Consider the following 19,166-nt stretch of genomic DNA (forward strand, 5'->3'; position numbering starts at 1 on the left):
AAGAAAACATATTTCCTATTCTCTGGAACAATCTGTTAAATAGCTAATTATATCACAAAATATAGTAAAATCACAGTGTTGGAAATATGAACAAAGTGCCATGATAATGCAGAAAAATAAGCATTAATTATGATTAAGAGATCAGGAAGTGTTTCTCTGAGGTTGTAGCTGGCCTTAGTAAGGTTTTGATGGCTGAGTAGGATACAGAGTTATCAAGTTCAGAGCTACCAAAGTATGATGAGTTCTGATGATGACAAATAATCTAGTGTCGTGATACTATAAAGGGCATGAAGTCAGGATGATACGACAAAGGGAGGCGGATGTATCTCAGGTTGCAGGACATAATCATGAGTGTTTAAGGCCAGATCAAAGGTCTTGAATTCCACTCTGTAGACAGCCTATATTACAAGGCCAGGCTGTGAATTCCCTAAATACAGGGACAATGCCATATTCATTTTAATATCTCCAGAGGTTACAGAATAGGTTTTTAAGTACTAGTTAATTGGTTGAGTAGGAGCTCAGCAAATATTTGGTGGATGGATAAATGGTTAGTGGAAAACCCTCAATGGATCTAGAGGTCTTTTTCATGGTCTCGTCAATATTTTTGGAAGATAACTTGAGCCATTTAGAAAGTTCATTTGGGAGCTGGGAATTTGGAGGAAGGAATACAGATTAGGAGGCTCTTGCAGAACCATAGGTAAAAGTTCATCAGAGCCTGAATTCAGGCGTTTCCATAGCAAGAGGGAAGGAAATAAAAGGTTTAAAAAATGATAGAGGGGGATTCTCAAGAGCTTCATATCCTCATTCTGCAAGTGTTTAATGAGTGCCTAGTATATTCTGGGCACTGTGCTCGTCTCTGGGGATAACAATATACAAATAAGATATAGTTCCTATAATCAAAGGATTTATTCTACTGGGAGAGAAGAAAATAAAAAATGATTACAAGACAATAAGGGAAAGAATACAACACTTGTTAAGTGCTGACTTCATATTGAGTATTGTGCTAGTCATATTACATATATCGTATTTAATCCTCACCCCCTCAGTGGTATTGTCCCCAGTTTATAGATGACGGCAGGAGTAACTTGCAAGGCCCAGAGCAGGAGTACAAATGGAGGCCCACCTACCATAAGTCTAAATATTTAAAAGTTATAGATTAGACTGATAAACTAGCTGATAAAGTCTACTCTGTTTTCTTGCCTTAACACATATGCCTTCATAGTAATCTGGAAGGCCAGCCTTAAATTCAGAATTCAGACTCCTCGGCCGTCCCTAGCCTGTGGTATCCCACCCCCTTCTCATCTTTGGTTCCACCCTACACGTGGGACAGGCCTCATGGACGTGCACACGGACTCACCAGCCTGCAGGTCCCAGCTCTGTTCACACCTTCCACAAAGAGCCACCCTTGGGCCACCTCTCTGTACATACGTATAAGGAGGGGGTTCCACCAAAGAGAACTTGCAGGCCCTGGAAGCTGGAGTAGGAGCCTCTGGGCTGAGAATTTGAGAGTCCTGTGTACCTAGGGTGTGGTCTGAAAGGAGAGGCATGGGTTGTGGGTAAGGGGTACAGCCAGAGGGGGGCCAGAGCAGGGCCCTCAGCTGAAGCCTTCCTGCCTAAGTCTAAGAGCAGTTTTGGATGAGGAAACAGGTTAAGTAACTTACCTAAGGGTACATAGGTAAAAAGTGGTAGAGCCAGAATTGCACAATTTGTCTAGCCACCCAGAGAAGGAGTAGTACCTCAGTCAGGGCAAGTCAGCTGATAGAGAGTACTGATTAAGGAACTGCTTGGGGCTGGGGAGGTCGGGGCTGTTGGGGAGATCTTCCTAGGAGTACTGTTAGGAATGTTGGAGAGTGGGACAGGGACTGGACTGGAGGTAGAGGAGAGCATTGCCTATGCCCTGAGACTGAAGGGGTAGCAATCAGTTTGGCAGGATTAGAGTTGTGCTTGTGGGGTAGAGAGGAGGAATGAAGACTGAAGAGTTAAGTAGTCATTATACAAAAGGGACAGGAAAGGGACATAATCACATTTGGGTATAAGGACTGAGGCATAACTAGAGAGCAAATATGACTTCTTGTCTGAGTGACAGAAGGCGATGAGTCATTTATAGCAATAGGGAGTCCAGAAAGAGACTCGGGATACTGGGCTTTTATGATTGGAATTATGGGTAAATAATGAGAATACTGGTAGAGGGAGAGATAAAACAAGTAGGACAGAGTTTTGGAGGGCACCTATATTTAAGGAGTGGCTAGAAGAGAGAACCAGATAGAAACAAAACAAAACAAACTTAAAAAACTGAACAACAGAAGTTTCTAAGAGACAAGGAACCTGATCCGCATAATGTCATCAGTGCCTGGTCAGCACAAGTTTGAGAAGGAAGCTTCAGTTGCTGTGAGTCCATTAAGTACAGCACACAAAGAGAGGAGAGCCTGGCTTTAGCAGCCAGAAGTTAGGGTCATAGGGATGAAACAGTTTGCAAGCATTTGAGGGTATATGAGGAAGTAAAGGGAATGAATGTAGACAGTTAAAAAAAAAAAGAAATCAAGCTTGGCTTTGAGGAAAAGAGAGATTAGAGATTTGACAGGAAAGTAGTGCCGGGGAAGAAAATGGACTTTTTATTATTATTTTTACAATTACTGTTATGCGTGAGGATATTTATAATATCCCTGGCTGAAAGGATGCAGTGAAATAGGAGAAGCTGTCATGAGACTTACCCACCCCTTGCCTGCGATCCTGCCACTATCCACCTTAAGGCCAGCTGTGCTCAGTAAACTAGCCCTGTTTCTGACAGGCACTGTGTGAAGCCCAGGGCTTCCACGCCACCCTTCTCAGGCGATTCACCCTCCACGCTTCGATGGCTCTTTGGTCAGTGAGGCCTCCTCTACCCTCCTCAAGCCTTGTCCCCCCCATGCTCCTTCCCGTTGTTATTTTTCTTTGTAGCACTTACCGCTATCTGAAAAATATTCACTTGTTCTTACTACGATTTTTTGGCCCTAATAAAGAGGCAGCTCCATCTCTTAGAAGAGTGTCTGGCACAGAGTAGAGGCTCGATGTGTATTTGCTGAAGGGTGCACACAAAGCGGGATGGAGAGGATCCGTCACAGGGCAGGATCCCAAAGCAGGGGTGGCAAACGGCCAGAGGGTAAATATGTTAAGTTTTGCTGGACACTAACAATCCCTGTCCCGTATTATTCTTTGTTGTCTGTGAAAATAATCCTTTAAAAATGTAAAAGCCGTTCTGAGCTCACAGGCAGCAATTAAGCCGCAGACCTCTCGCTTGCCAACCACCGTGAAAGTGAAGGAAATGGGGTTTAGAGCACAGGTGAAGATGTTGGATGAAAAAGAAAAGGGATATGTCTTCCTCTGAGACTGAAAGTGAGAAAACAGGTGAAATATAAAGAACAGGCAAATGGGAGAGTTTATGCCAGTGGCATTGGCCTCCTAGTGAGGGTGCAGTAAGGTCGGCAGGTAAGTGTTAAACACCTGAAGGGCAGGAAAGTTTTGAAAGAACAGAATGGCTAATCAAATAGGAATAAAAAATTGATAAACAACACAAGATTCAGCCCAAGTTGCACAACATGCATCTGTGCTAGAAGACTAGGGGCAAAAAGGAAAAGGGCGATCCTGAGAATTATAGCGTGTGAAGTTCTGCTGCACAAAATTCTGAAGATGATTTGCCTGGCATACCAGTTCAGAATAATAATTGATTTTCCTCATATTTTTTATAATTTGCTTCTAGAAGCAACAAAGAAATATGAACTAATTTGTGAATGATAATAATTGACATTTATTTATTAGTAATAAATAGCCTATGGTATAACCATTATCTCAGTAATGATATTATATAAGTTCTAGCAATATCTGTGATTTATAGATGAGGAAACTAAGGCTTAGAGAAGTTAAAAAACTTACCCAAAGGCACACAAAGCTCTTAAATGTGACAGAGCCAGATGAACCCAACCAAATCTGTCTGACACACAGTCCATGCTCTTAACTTATCTCGATAGGGTGCTGATTAATAAATTGATATCAATGTGGAAGGAGGTCTCTAGTAACAATTCCTGTCCTTTGTCTTGTTGAGCATTTTTATATTGCTTTAGATGAGGACATAGATAGTATATTTATCAGAATTTTCAGTAACGTGGAACCAGGAAGAATAGGTAATACATTAAATAACAAAAGGAGAATCCAGGATTATCTCCAATTGGAATGGATCACCAAAGAAGAAATGTAACGGAGATAAAAATATAAACCTTTACTTAGGTCCAGAAACAACTGCTCAAGTGCACTATCTTAGCTGTGGGGTGTGTAGAGAAGAAAAATGCTTAGAGGTTTTAGTCACCTCACTTTAAGGACTGTGGTGAACTGTAGCTTGTCCAGAGGAGAATGAAATAGGGAAGCTATTCAAGACTACTTCATTGGAGGAAACATTAAAGAAACTTATAAAGTCTTGAAGCAAAAAAAATCCTGATGGTGATATTTCTTTAAGTTTTCATATATGGATAGAAAATAAATTAGACTTGTTCTATGTGACTTTTGTGGTTGGAACTGGGACTAATAAGTAGGGATTACAGGGAGCCAGAGTTTGAGTCAGTATGAGAAATAACTCTTCCAAAATTAAACCCATTCAAACTTGTAATTGGTGGCATTGGACATCAGTGCATCCCCTATTGCTAGATGTGTTTTAAACTAAGACTGAACTAATTGTTTATTAGAACTTACTCTAGATGACCTCTTACAGTCCCTGCAAACACTAAGTTTTGCCTCCGAACATGTCAGATGAATAAAGCATTTATTTCTACGCTATTTTTCAAAAAAGTAAACTTCTCAGCTTTCTTCTATACTGTTTGCAACATGATTTTATACAGTGTTGACTATATAATGGTATATGTTATAGAACTTCTGTTTTGAACCTAACCTGTACAAATTCTAATTTTTTACTTAGAATGTGACAAGATGTTTAATACACCAAGTTAAGCTTTGAGTATTTCTTTGAAAAGGATATATACTTTACTTATATATAATTCTTGCCACAGATTATACTGAATTTGTGGTGTATTCCTGCCAGTATTTCTTCTAAGCCATGTCCCATGATTAATTTTTAGTAAGTTTGGTAAACACCTATGGTGTTTAGTGGAAAGTGATGTTTTCAAGAAGTACCTTGAAAAGCTCACTTATCTTTTAACAGATTAGATTCTGATAGAGTGAAGTTTTAGGAGGGACATATTCTATTTGACTCTCTAAGTTCTTAAACTTAATTCTGTGACCTACCTTATTATGTTTTTGCCCTGTTTTTGTATACTATATTCAAAGTTTTGATTTTTCATCATTATCGATAGAAAGTTAATTGGATATATGTTTGAAAATCTCTTGTTTGCTTTTCTGAAGGTATTAAAAATTTATTTTTATTGATTACCGTCACTAACTCTTTCTGACATTCATGAACAAAGTTGAAGCACAAAATAGAAAACCTTTCTATTTTTAGTTTTAATCCTTTAAAGTTTTCCTAATAATCAGTAATACTGCTAATAATCCATACTACTACTTATTGAAAAGAAATGCTTTTTTATTTTTTAGGTGTTATCCCTTTTCATGGATTTTCAATGTATGGTAAGTTGGGCTCTAAAATCATTATGTTGTACACAATGAAAACATATAGTGTTATCTGTCAATTTAAAAAAAATAACTGACAGCTATAGTTATTTTCATATGGTAAGATAATAAAAGAAAAAATAAATTAAAATGCATACTAGCCCTCCATAGGTTTTTATTACACTTTAGAAACTTAAACATAAAAATCACACTGTATGTCAAATCACCCATAAGTTACTATGAACATTTTTAAACATTGAGTTTTAGGTTGTTTTATATGTCCATTTAAAAAAATTAAAACTAAAAGGTCATTATAATTGGTTAGATGATGATTTCTTGACAAATTAGAATTAGAACATAACTGTGAATGTGGTTGTGTGGTTTACCATTTTTCAATCCAATGGAAACTGGAGATACACACTAATGGTTAGCTCTAATAGGTATAAAATCAGGTTGCTTACATTTCTGATTCCTAATCCTCATGAGAGTCTTTTTAAGAAATAATATGTCAGAAAGAATCCTAAGGAAGGGACAACACTGAATTTGAGCTCGTGATTTCTCCAGGCTACTGGTATGCACAGCAACAATTACATTAGAGCATTCGGTCATCCTGTGGTACATGCACATGGAAGACGCATGTGTAGGCTTTTGAGCTCGGAGTGCCTTTTGGGCCCTGTGTGTCATTGAATGAGGAATGCAAGAAGCTTAGCGAAGATTACCAAGAGGAAGGACACTCTATACCTTAATGCCACTTAATTTTTAAATTTTTATGTATTACATATACACTTAAGATTGTTGTCCCTTTATTTCTACCCTCTACCTTTAGAATAAAAAGAAATACATTAATGTTTTGTCTTTGTAACAAGAATCAGCAATAAATTAACACTTTTCTTTGTAATAATCACCTCAGTGTTCAACATCAGACAGTTCTGGTGAATGACATAATGTAAAACTTTTAAAACTAGCATACAATGGAAAGAATTCAAAGCACTTAGGGACTTTACTTTATGCTATCTTGATGGTGTTGGTCACAGGCTTGAATTATAGGGTACTTTATTCTCTTAAACAACCAAAATTTCATAACATAATACATAATTTGTAGTGACCTTACAGCATATTTCTCTTGTAAACATGTGAGGAACTTAAAATAGAAAACCGTAAAAGATGAAGAATGTAAATTTTTACCTCTAATAATAAAAATGTTTGTCGTTTTATCCTTCTACTTTAATAATTCCAACTATAAAAATTTTTCAAGTAAATAGTTTTTAGAAAATTGTACTTGAATGAGTTGGAGGATACTTGATGTCATGAAAGTTTAAATCTTCTAGCAATTCTCAGTGTTCAAAATACATCATTGACTCAGCCTCTGCCTAGTCACATTTATGGTCATTTAAATAGGCTAAGGTTTACACACCCAAGGGGAAAACATTTGTTAACAATGATGCAAAATATTTGATATGGAGTTTATTTATACTATTTTGGAAAACTATTTTAAGCATCCACATATACTTTACCAGCAACCACTTATTTAGAACCAGTACACTAGAATAATCACAAATCATCCTTAAGGTTGCCACTTCAGCTTTAGTTACTGTATTTCTTTAAAATTGTAATACTTATCTCTTTTAAAAATTGGTTCAGAATTTTTCTCTAATGTAAAAACACCTTCTCCTCTCACATTTATGCAGATTAATGAAGTTTTATTGTAGATGTATAGTATATTACAACTTCATAAATAAATTCCTATAGTATAATATTTAATTGGTTAAAAATATTATGAGCTAAATTTATTTTTATGGAAGAACCAAATAGGGAAAGATGCTTAAAATTAAAAATTAAGTCATGTAGAATATTTTTTCCATATTATATGTAATGGACTAAAGCTTTTCTATGTCATAGCTACAGAAGGGAATTTAACATAAATATGGTATCTTGAAGAATAATTATAATTTTGTATTTTATATGTTTGTAGAAAAGTACTTATTTTAAAATTTTCTCTTCATTTCTTCACTGGAAGAAATGAGGTTTTATGAATCCCATTTTCAGATTTTTTTCCCGTTCAGATTTTATGAATCTGAATCAGATTATAGGTTTTTACATATCAATAACTTTAAAAATTAGAGGAAACATACATGTCATTTTTTAAAAGTATATAAATTCCAACCTTCTCTTTGAATTTATAATAATACCATGTATTTGTGCCACATTGCCTTTTCTTAGATTGTTATTACAATTTAGACCATGAGTTATTATTTTTAAATATACAGAACACCCTAATTTGGGCTATTTTAATAAGTAACAATTTATTTTGATAATAAAATAAGTTTTAAAAATTAGTTTTGAAGTGGAAGGATATGTCTGTTTTTAAACGTTTATATACAATATATAAATTTTTTCCACATTTATACGAGTAGTTGTTTTTATATATATTTAGATATTTACCTCCAAAAAGTGATCTTCTCTCTTGCCCTTCAGAAAAAGTAAAATTTCTCACTTGCAATGCTAGTCTTCAGGGACTTACTCATCAGTGATACTGGACACTGCCCTTTATCCCAGAAAATTGAACTTTTGTGTTTGTAAGCATTTAAAATATTTTAGTGTTTTTCCTTCCACTTTTTCAGAAAGAAGAGTGCCAAATTGGCTCACTGGTTTCCCTTGTCACTTAATACCTACTGCTCTCAGAGCATTATCGACAGCATAACCGCAGAACTTCTTATTTGTCCAATTTATTGTTTGAAATTACCTTGTAAATGAGGCATTTTTATTAAAATTAATAGCTAGGTAATGTAGTTTTATGTATCTGCATTATAAATGTGTTTATACCGCCTAAAATTCTTGAGACTTGAAAAGATGGAAAGCGTGACCACGTTTGTCAGTGTAAAATAATCACGTGGTCAGTTCGGTCTCCAAGACTAGGACTTTCTGACGTCCAGGTAGGGGATATCTGGTTGAGTTGACCCACCTGTGCTCAATTGCTAAGAACTGGGGGCAAAAAAGAACTTAATTCTACATTCATTAGAGAACTAAATCCTCTGCCCGGATTGTTTTAAGTCAATGAAAACTGTCTGATATAGATGGAGATATGCCAGCATAGATGAATAGTGTAAAGCTATTACTCAAAAGTTTTAGTTTCAAGTTGAATTAATTGGAACTAACTGAAGACTATAATTCTAAAAGTTAGTCATAAATCACTTTATATTTTACTTACCTGACTTCCAAAATTAAAAATTTTTTAAAGTGGCCTGAATCCTTTGTGGGACAAAGTAAAAATGAGTTGCCTGATTTCATTTTCTTACTACTTCAGTTAAAAGAGAGAGACTTGTAGTTTTTATAAGTTACTCTGAATTTTTAAAATTTCTATATAATTCCATTATGTCATTCTTAGCTTTTAGTTGGGATTACAATAGTTTGTAATATACTCCTTTCTTTATAAAATTAATGGCTGTTTGAATTTTACATGTACATATATCCCCTTTTCAAAATGAAAAAGTAGATATGATTTTAAACTTGTCTATGAGTGAATGTAATTACTATAAAATATTGATGTATTCTTTCATATTTCATGAATTTATTTAAAAATTTTTAGTAGTTCTGCAGTATTATCAATTAATTTTTTTCTTTCAGTTGCACCACTTTGTTTTCTATACCATGAACCTTCCAAATTGTATCAGATATTCCGTGAGATGTATGTGCGCTTTTTCTTCAGACTTCATTCCATTTCTTCTCATCCTTCTGTAAGTTCATTAAAAAATGAATCAAATCAGACTCGAAACTGTTCTTTTTTTCTTTAAGAAAAAGTCTTCTACTCAATTAAATCACAAAGCAACAGATTTTAATTTGTGATGTTAAGCAACATGTTTTCTTTTTTATAGCATAAATAGAAGATGAATTGATATTTAAATATTTTGGGTAATAATTAGAGAAGAAAGTCTCCTATCGACTACATTGAAATTATCTTTTATATAGTAAAAGAAAAACACAGGATGTATTATTATCCTTGACAAAGATGCCTCTACCTTCTTTCCTGGTTTCTTATCTATGAAATGAAGTTAATAATGTATATCATCTGTAGTGCTGTAGAGATGTCTGCAAAGCACTCAGTGTAGTTAGTAGTTGGCTCATAGCAGGTGTTTGGTAAATAAATGACTGTTATAATTATCATCATCTTTCTTTGTTAATGAAAATCAAATATTTGTCACTGGTTTGTCAATTTCTTATTTGGTTAATTATGATTTATCATACTAGATATTTTTTTTGTGTTAATATATATTCAATACAAACCTCCTTTGCCCTCAGTATGAGTCAAGGAAAAGCATGTTGGGAGTTAAGCATTTTTGTGTTTTATTTTGGCCACTCCTTTATCATATCTTTTTTGTTTCCTTCCATACGCTTGAGTAAAAGCAGTGGTGGTTTTATTTCAGTGTTTTTTCACCCCTTTGGACCTGCTTTGGTCTACCTGTGGGTAACTTTACTGCCTCTTAAGAAGAAATATTCAATTGGAATATATGTCAGCGCTACCAAATTTCCCTAAAGGAGAAACTGTGTTACTGCTACTAAATTATAATAAAGAGCTGTTCCTTATTCCTCCCGTTTAAACCTGTGTATTCCTATTCCGCCTTCCACCATCTCCAGTTTTGTTCCTTACACTGCTAGTGAAAGTTGGCAAATAACAGAATTTCAGGATATCACAAATAACCAAAGGACCACCAATTATCTCAGGTTTCTTATCTCTAGGAGAACTTGATTTAGTTCTTAATGTTTAATCTAGAATCATCAGAAATATTAATAACAATTAGCATTAATAATTTTCTAGTACCTCATTCTTAGCATCAGATATTTTACTTTTACATTCTATGCCATTTTATGCTTCAGAGTTTAAAAAAACGGGTTGCACAGTACACAGCAGTGGTGTCTCCCGTGCAGAGCACTGAAGCCCGACACTGGCAGCGCCGGGTGCTCCTGCTCTCCCGCCATACTGGCCCTGAGGTGTCACTTTTCAGCTAATTGATTGAACCAGGCCTGCCTCGGCCCTTTCTGTATTCAGTGGAACAAAGACTTACAGGCAGTCTTCTCCCTTTTTGGCTTGCAGCCAAACTGAACTATTTGGAACCCTGACAGCCTTTTTTCTTTAGAAATTCAAAAAGAGGATTAAAACCTCCTTACAAAGATCAACCCTGAGGAATGCTGAGCTTCAAGAAAGACTTTATTCAGACTTGTCAAATAATAAACATACTTGAAAAACCATCTGTTTAAATCAGTTACTTCTTGTGCTTTACAGATACTGTACTTTTTAAAAAGTAGATTTCAATAAAAAAAAATTATGTGTATACTAAGTAATCAAACATTCTTGTTTGATAACTTCCTGATGTAAATTTTAAGCAGTCCCCAGCCGGTCTTTTCCTGGGGCTAGATTTCAAAGAAAGGGCGAGAACAGCAGGAAATATTTTCCCCAATGAGCAGAGGCTGGAGAGGAAGGAACATAAATTGAGAGGGAGTAAAGGGTGTGGCTATAGCACTAGGGAAATACCTGGAAACTGGAAAAACTAATTTTGCTGGGCCTAAGTGATAATATGTGGCTTGCAAAGTAGGAGGTTTTCTGTAAAGTGATGTTTTCTTTGGACCCTCCAAATGTTACATACTGGGTTATGTGGGGAGCCTATTGTGTTAAAAAGGAGACCTTTAGCATATCTGTAAGTGTGAGTATGCATAAAATAGATCTTTAAACACAATGTTAGAGATCCATTGGTACAGTTCCTATTTTTGACTCTTAAATAATACGAAGAATATTTATGTTGATAGTGTTTCTCATTTTTTATTTGAATAATTTGTTGGCATAGGTAATTTTAAATACTAAAATAACTATTTCTCTTATGATTCATTATTGTATCCAGGGTATTGTGTCACTCTGTTTGCTGTTTGAAACTCTTCTTCAAACTTATCTTCCCCAGCTCTTTTATCATCTACGAGAAATTGGGGCACAACCGTAAGTATGTTTTTCCTAATTGAAGAACAGTTTCACATCAGAAAGCTCTTTATTTATCATTGTAAAACACTTGCATAGATGTAGTAATTATTCAGAGAAATTAAGCTAACATTTTCCCCAATAAAACAATAATTATAAAATAGTAAATTATAACAACATTGTGCCAAAAATTCTTAAAAGAATTACCAAAATCCTAATGAAGTCTTATTTACTAGGATTTTTGTGTCTCACACAAGAATCACCAGAATGAACTAATTTCTATTGATAATGAAAGATGTTAGCCCAAACCGAGGAAAATATTTGTGTAAACAAAAATAGTACCTGAAAAATGTGATACTACTAAAATTAAGTCGGCATAGGCCAAATCTATCAGAGAACCACTTTTGAAAGCTATAAAGTTTGCTGTCTTTTATTAAAGGAAACCAGCTCAATTATCTATCAATGGTTGTACACTGTGATTCTTCATTCATAAAGTTTGAATTTTATTCATTGGTCTCAGTATGAGTTATAGATGAATATGTAGAATAGGTCTGGACTTCAATATTATTGGTTCTGTTTCTCTTTTTAATTAACAATGTCTACAGCAACAGAAATTTCCAAATGATCTACCAGTGTTTTGTTCCTGCCTTCTTCTCTGTAACTATTTTTTCCTATTAAAGAGAGCATATTTGAAAAGAACGTGAACTTTTTGAGGCCACAAAAGGAATTAATGGGAAATAGAAGAGTGTAGTATTTGTCTTCTCCACACATGAATCCATAGCAGATGGATGGTTGAATGGGTGGAAATTTAACCCATATTCAAATTTCATTTCTGTTAAGCTGCATAATCCTGGTAAAATTATTTAATTTATCTAAGCTTCAATTTCTTCATTTTTAAATCAAGGTAATTCAATTTCTTTTATCTTAAAAATCAATAGAATTCGTACCTCATGGAGTTGCTTCAAGATCAAATGATTATAGAGAGAGAGATATCTACTTTTTATAAAGTACCATTGAATTTCAGATATTTTAGAAATGTCCTGTATAAAACAATACTTCATATCATCTATTGATGATGCTGAACTGATGCTCTTGTTACCAAAAGTTTGGGACTTGTCCCTGAGGCTACATCAGAAGAAGGAGGACAAGTGGTTTGAGGAAAAGAGAAATTTATTAGTTTGCCAGCAAATGAAGAAGATAGTAGACTCATGTCTTAAAGTACCATAGTCCCCTCTATAAGCAGAAATACAGAGCTTTTGAAAGTTTTTAGCTTGGGGCTATTACTGTTTAACCATAGTTGATGGTCCTGATCTACCCTATCTCCTTTACAGTCTCCTGAGCTCTGCCCAGACAATTCCCTCGAGCCAGTCCCCTACCCCTCTTATCATTGACCTCAGGCAGGAATGCAGGTTTTAATTCTCAAGAAGAGCTGGGAGGGTGGGGTTTACCCTTTTTCTGGCTGTTCCCTCTGTTAACACTGTTTTCTTTATAGCCATTTAAAAAAAAATCTGTTCATGATTAAGATTATAAAACAAGAATGTAGCAGAAATATTTTATATTGAGCACAAAACTTTTTTTCTTAACTTGTGAATTGACCTCTGTTTGGTTATTGTGAAATGAACATTAGAGTATCACTAGGCTTTTCTTGATTAGGAGGAAGATATTTACTTCATTGCTAGAAACTAAAATTTTGATTTTTTTTCTAGCCTATTATATACTTTATTCATTAAAAGGAATTAATTTATTTTAATGATTTATGATAAATGTGAAAATTCTTATGCAGGAGAAAGTATAAAAATTCTAGTTGTCAACATAGAAATCAATTTTTAAAAGGCTTTCATAAATGAAAACTGATGCTGTTGGAGGCTTTTTAATTTTGAATTTAGTTTCTTTAATAGATATAGCACTAGTCAGGTCATCTATTTCTTCTTGAATGAGCTTCAGTAGTTTATGCATTTTATCTAAGTTATCATATTTATGGACATACAGTTTTTCATAGCATTTCCTAATTATTCTTAATTAGCTTTTTAACATCTATAGAATTAGTAGTAACATCTCTCTCATTACTGCAATTAGTATTTGTATTGTCTTTCTCTTTTTCTTGATTATTCTAGCTAGAGGTTTGTCAATTTCATTCATCTCTGAAAAAACCAGTTTTGATTTTTCTCTGTTGTTTTTGTGTTTCAGTTTCATTGATTTCTTCTCTTGTATGTATTATTTCCTTCTTTTTGCTTGCTTTAGGTTTATTTTGTTCTTGTCTTTCTACTTATTTAGGGTGGAATTTAGATCATTAATTTAGGAGCTTCCTTCTTTTTTTTAATATAAGCATTGATGTTATAAATTTCTCTCAGAGTACCCCTTTACTTCCATCCAGTGAATTTTAACATGTTATCTTTTTGTTTTCATTCAATTCAAAATATTTTATAATTTGTCTTGTGATTTCCTCTTTGAACATGGGTTATATAAAAGTGTGTTTAATTTCTAAATATTTAGAAAGATATATCTTTCTGTCATTGACTTACATTTTAATTCCATTGCAGTTAGACAACATGCTTCATATAATTTCAATTGTTTTAAATTTGTTGAGGTTTTTTGACCCAGAATATGATCTATCTTCATGAATGTTTCTAGTACACTTAAAAAGAATTTGTATTTTTCAAATGTTGGGCAGAATTTCCTATAAATCTCAATGAAGTCAAGTTTGTTGATAATGTTTTTCAAACCTTCTATACATTTATTTTTTGTCTACTTTTTCGATTGATTTTCTAGAGAGAAGTGTTAGAGTGTCTAATTATAATTGTGGATTTTGTCTGTTTTTTCCTTCATTGCTGTATATGTTTTTATTTTATGTATTTGAAGCTTTGTTTTTAGGAGAATTGATCCCTTTATTATTGTCTAATGTCCTTTATTCCTGGTAATAAATCTACTACGTCTGATATTAATGTAACTATTTCACCTTTCTTTTGATTATAATTTTCATTCCATTACTTTTAAAATATTGATTATCAACATCTTTATTTTTCCAATGGATTTCTTGTCCAAGGTATAGTTGGGACTTCTAATGTGGCAGTCTTTTTTAATTGGTGTTTATATGTTTGTACCATTTATATCTAATGTATATTAATATTATTGGATTGAAATCTATCTTACTAGAATTTTTTATTTGTACCATGTTCTCTTTATTCCTTTTTTCTCTTTCTCTGCCTGAATTGAATTGAACATTTTTTATTCCATTTTATGTCCACTATTGGATTATTACTTATACTTTTTTAAACATGTTTTTGGTAGGTGCCAGAGGGTTTACAATATAAAGCTTTAATTAGTCACATTCTACCTACAAATAAACTTCAGGCCTAGATGCCTTCACTAGCAAATTCTACCAAGCGTTTCAGGAAGAAATAGTATCAATCCTCATTTTTCCCTGACTGCTATCAAGATCTTTGTTCTTAGTTCTCCCCAATTTGATTATGATGATCTAGACATGATTTCTTTGGGTTTATCCTGTTTAGGGTATGCTAAGCTTTTTGAATCTGTAAGTTTGTATCTTTTGCCAGATTTGGGAAATTTTCATGTATCATTCCTTCAAGTATTTTGTCTGTACCATACTCATTCTCCTTTTCTTCTGGGATTCCAATGATACAAATGTTAAAACTTTTGGTGTAAAAGAAAAAGAAAAAGGAAAAGCCTTTTGGTATTGTCCCAGAGGTCCTTGAAGCTTTGTTCATATTTTTTTTAATGTTTTTTTCCTTTATGGTTCACAGTGGACATTTTCTATTGATCTGTACTCAACTTCACTGGCCCTTTCCTCTGGCATTTCCGTTTTGCTATTGGACCCATCTAGTGAGGGATTTTTGTGGGGTTTGTGGTTTTTTGGTTATTGTATTTTTCAGTTCTAAAATTTCTAATTGATTCTTCTTCATACAAAACTCACAGAATTGTACACTAATAAGGGTAAATTCTACTACACAGTATTCCCCCCTTAGCTTCGGGGAATATGTTCCAAGATCCCTAGTGGATTCCTGAAGCCACGGACAGTACCAAACCCTATATATACTATGTTTTTTCCTGTACATACATACCTAAAATAAAATTTAATTTGTTAATTAGACACAGTAAGAGATTTAAAACAATAACTAAGGATAAAATAGAACAGTTATAACAATATGCCAGCATTAGTACTCTTGCACTTTGGGGCCATTATTAGATAAAATAAGGGTTACTTGAACACACGCACTGCAATACCAAGGCAGTCAATCTGATAACCTGTATGGCCACTAAGTAACAAACAGGCAGGTAGCATTTACAGCATGGACACATTGGACAGAAGGGCGATTCACGTCCAGGGTGGGGACCGTGCAAGGTTTCCTCATGTTCCTCAGAGCAGCACACAATTTAAAACTTATGAATTGTTTATTTCTAGAATTTTTCATTTAATATTTTGAGACCATAGTTGACTGATGGGTAACTGAAATTGCAGAATGCAAAACTACAGAGAAGGGGAGCACTACTGTATGTAAATTATACCTTAATAAACTTATTTCTAAAAACTGATGCTGTACTATTTATATGTCTGGGGGTGGGGATGTATAGGACTATTCCTCTAATGTGACACTGAGAATTTGAGTAAAATGAAACTAGTTGAAGTTAACAATTTAGACTTAAAAGTCAAATGCATTTTTAAGTATTAAAATATTCAATGCCTAAAGTTTCTTTTGCATCTATAAAGAGATATTCTAAAGCCAGCCAAAAAAGCTTAATTTGTCAATACTACTGCTTACATGTATTTTGTTATATTAAAACAATAGTGATCCAGTATTTAGGAATTTCTGAAACTTGGGACTCTTTTTCAGTCTTAAGATAATTAATACAATGACAGTAACTAAGGAAATCTCTGGGTCCCTTTTTCTCTTTAAGAGAATAAATAACACAGCTATTTATCAACATAATAACAATTCTAACAAAGTGTTTGGCTAGCTCCTCTCACAGATAACCAAGGGATTTTTAGATGCTAATAGATGAAACAGAAATGAAGGGACTGGTTTATCTCCTAAAGAACCATAGCCAAAAAGTTCATTTCCTGATTTTAAAGATAAATTGTTATTATAACATAATCTACTTATAAATAGTGGGATCTCACACATCTTAGAGTATTTTTTGTTTTGTTTTTTTGTTTTTTTTTCCCTGCAAAATGGAATTCAATTGAATTTTCTGGTCGATCTTTCAGAGCTTGATGACCTCCTCACTAAAATGAAGGGTTTGAAATCAGAAATCTATTTCTAAGGTCTCATAGCTTTAAAGCTATTTTTCTTTGTCCTTCAAAACTCCTAGTGGTTATATTAATTTTATTTGTCCTATGTAGCCATTTGACTGAAATGTAGAAAAATAATTTATTAAATTGAAAAAATATGAAGCTGTTGAACATTGTTTCAAGTATTTTGAATAAAAATTCAGATTATTATGGCTTGCCTGGAATTGTTAAGACAATTAGAAGATCAGTTCATTGATAGCTAATTAGTACATACTCTGAAAAACAGAATGTAGGAGTGAGTATTATAAAGGCTGAACTCTAACATAAAGGAGACCCCAGCATATGTAATTCTTCTTAATACTCTAAGACCATTAATTTGAGGACTCATGGTTTCTTAGCACTGTACTTTTGCAGCTTTTAAGAAAGTATTTGAGTTTTATATGCCCAGGTGATTTCTAAGACTCTCAAAGGAGCTACCTTAACAATAGAATTGGTTAGGCTCTTCTAATACTGCCTTTTCATAAGAAAAAATTCCAGTGATAAATTAATTTTCATTCTTCTTTACTTACAGACTTCGCATATCATTTAAGTGGATGGTTCGAGCTTTCTCTGGATACTTAGCTACAGATCAACTCTTGCTTTTGTGGGATAGAATCCTTGGATACAACTCTCTGGAAATTCTTGCTGGTAAGAATAAACGCTTTGTTGTAAAACACGTGATGTTCCTATAGTAAAGGCCCCTTTTCTTTCTAACATGCACCATCTGTAATTGGAGTTTGAGTCTACAGTTATTTGTCGTTTCTAATTCATATTCCTTTAATAGATTAGTATCTGGCTTTGAGGACAAGTACTGAGGTTCTGTGATCTTGATACTTCCGTCTAACTGCCCAACACCAGCCTATTCCTAGTTTTTCTTCTTGGCCTCCAGGAAAGCTCATTTTCCCTGTCCCCCTCTCCCTTCCCCTCCCCTCCCCTCATTTAGTCCTGGCGGGGCTCACTCTCTCTCAGCGCCTGTGAGGTCTGTGCAGTGGAGTGTAGATACACTTCTGTTCTACTCTGGACTCCCCTGGCTACCTGAGTGTTCTGTTCTGTGCCCCTTCTCAAGTACCTAAAATCTAAACTGAAAACTGAGTATCCTCACACAGCTGAAATCTCAACTTTTCTGGCCCTCAGTTTATACTGAATTTAAAACTTTTTCCTTTTTTTTTTTTTCTTAGTCTCTGACTTCTGCCCTGGTGGCAGAGTTTCCCCTTTTAGGTATTCTCTCAGTCCAAAAAATATTTCATCTTTTGTTCAGGAAGCCACAGAGTCATCTCTTATTTTATATTTAAGCAGTTCTTACAACAGATATATGCCCAAGGCAATTATATAATAACACACAGGGCACATATTTCTTATTAATTATAATATTTTGCTTCTTGTATGTCCAGCAAACCCAGTCATTTTTATCATTGATATTAACAGGAAATTCAAATAATAATTATGAGGTCTTCACAATACTAGATGGAGATCAGGAAAGTTAATGTTTCCTTACCTTAAATGGATAACATTGAAAAATCACCTGTCTGGGCTGTTGTGGAAATAACGCTTAGTTGAAGAAGAATAAGATATGAAGATTCTGTAGGTGCCATATTAACCTATTCTTGAATGCTGAGAGGTATATAGTAATTGGGTGGCATTTTGAAAGGGAAAACTACAGTAATAATAAAGTACCATGAAGATAAATGTCACCCCTAGTGTAATCAGAGAGATCACTGACTAACGTTTTTGCCGACACCTAGTATCCTTCTCTCTCAGTTTTTTGTTTAAAGCCCATACAAATATGAGTTAGGAAAGAATGGTTTGCCCTCATTTCTTTTGGCTGAATGGCAGTAATATATATAATCTAGAGGTCGAAGGAATCCTAGAGGGCTTTAGATACAATGTATTTTAAACATTTCTGACAAGCAATCCTTATCCTTTGTTTGAACACTTCAGTGTTAAGTAATCCCTGTCTTCTCAGGTGGCCCATCTCATTTCTGGATAATATGGCTTGTTAAAATGTATTCCTGTTAAACCAAGGTCATTATCATGTTTTTTCTACTCTCACATTCCCACTTCTCCCCAGAGTCTTCTATTTTCTAAGCTAAGTAGGCTTGTTTTCTGCTTTCATTTCTCAAGTGTCAGAATTTTAGACTTTCCACCAAATAACTCTCCTCTGGATATGCCAGAAATTTTGAAGATTACTGTATATAGCATTTGGTATCATTTTAAAAAGACATTAATGCATGTTAAAGAAGGGGGCTCAATATAAGAAAGTACTTTCTGATAATTAGGCCTTTCCAAAAGTAGAATGGGCTCTTTAACTGTCACCTGAAGGGTCAAGAG

General features: G+C 34.2%; 1 protein-coding gene across 2 annotated transcripts in view; it reads left to right on the plus strand.

Moving 5' to 3' along the window:
* The window catches only part of TBC1D19 (TBC1 domain family member 19), a 118,974-nt gene that overhangs the window by 95,837 nt on the left and 3,971 nt on the right, over nt 1-19,166 (plus strand). For both annotated transcript variants that reach the window (XM_045550483.1, XM_045550484.1), the window contains 4 exons: nt 5,575-5,607; nt 9,214-9,323; nt 11,481-11,572; nt 17,371-17,486. In XM_045550483.1, the coding sequence (XP_045406439.1) occupies nt 5,575-5,607; nt 9,214-9,323; nt 11,481-11,572; nt 17,371-17,486 (351 nt within the window). The remainder of the gene's footprint in view (nt 1-5,574; nt 5,608-9,213; nt 9,324-11,480; nt 11,573-17,370; nt 17,487-19,166) is intronic.

Source organism: Lemur catta, chromosome 4 (genome assembly GCF_020740605.2).
Source record: "Lemur catta isolate mLemCat1 chromosome 4, mLemCat1.pri, whole genome shotgun sequence".
NCBI classification, from domain to species: Eukaryota; Metazoa; Chordata; class Mammalia; order Primates; family Lemuridae; genus Lemur; species Lemur catta.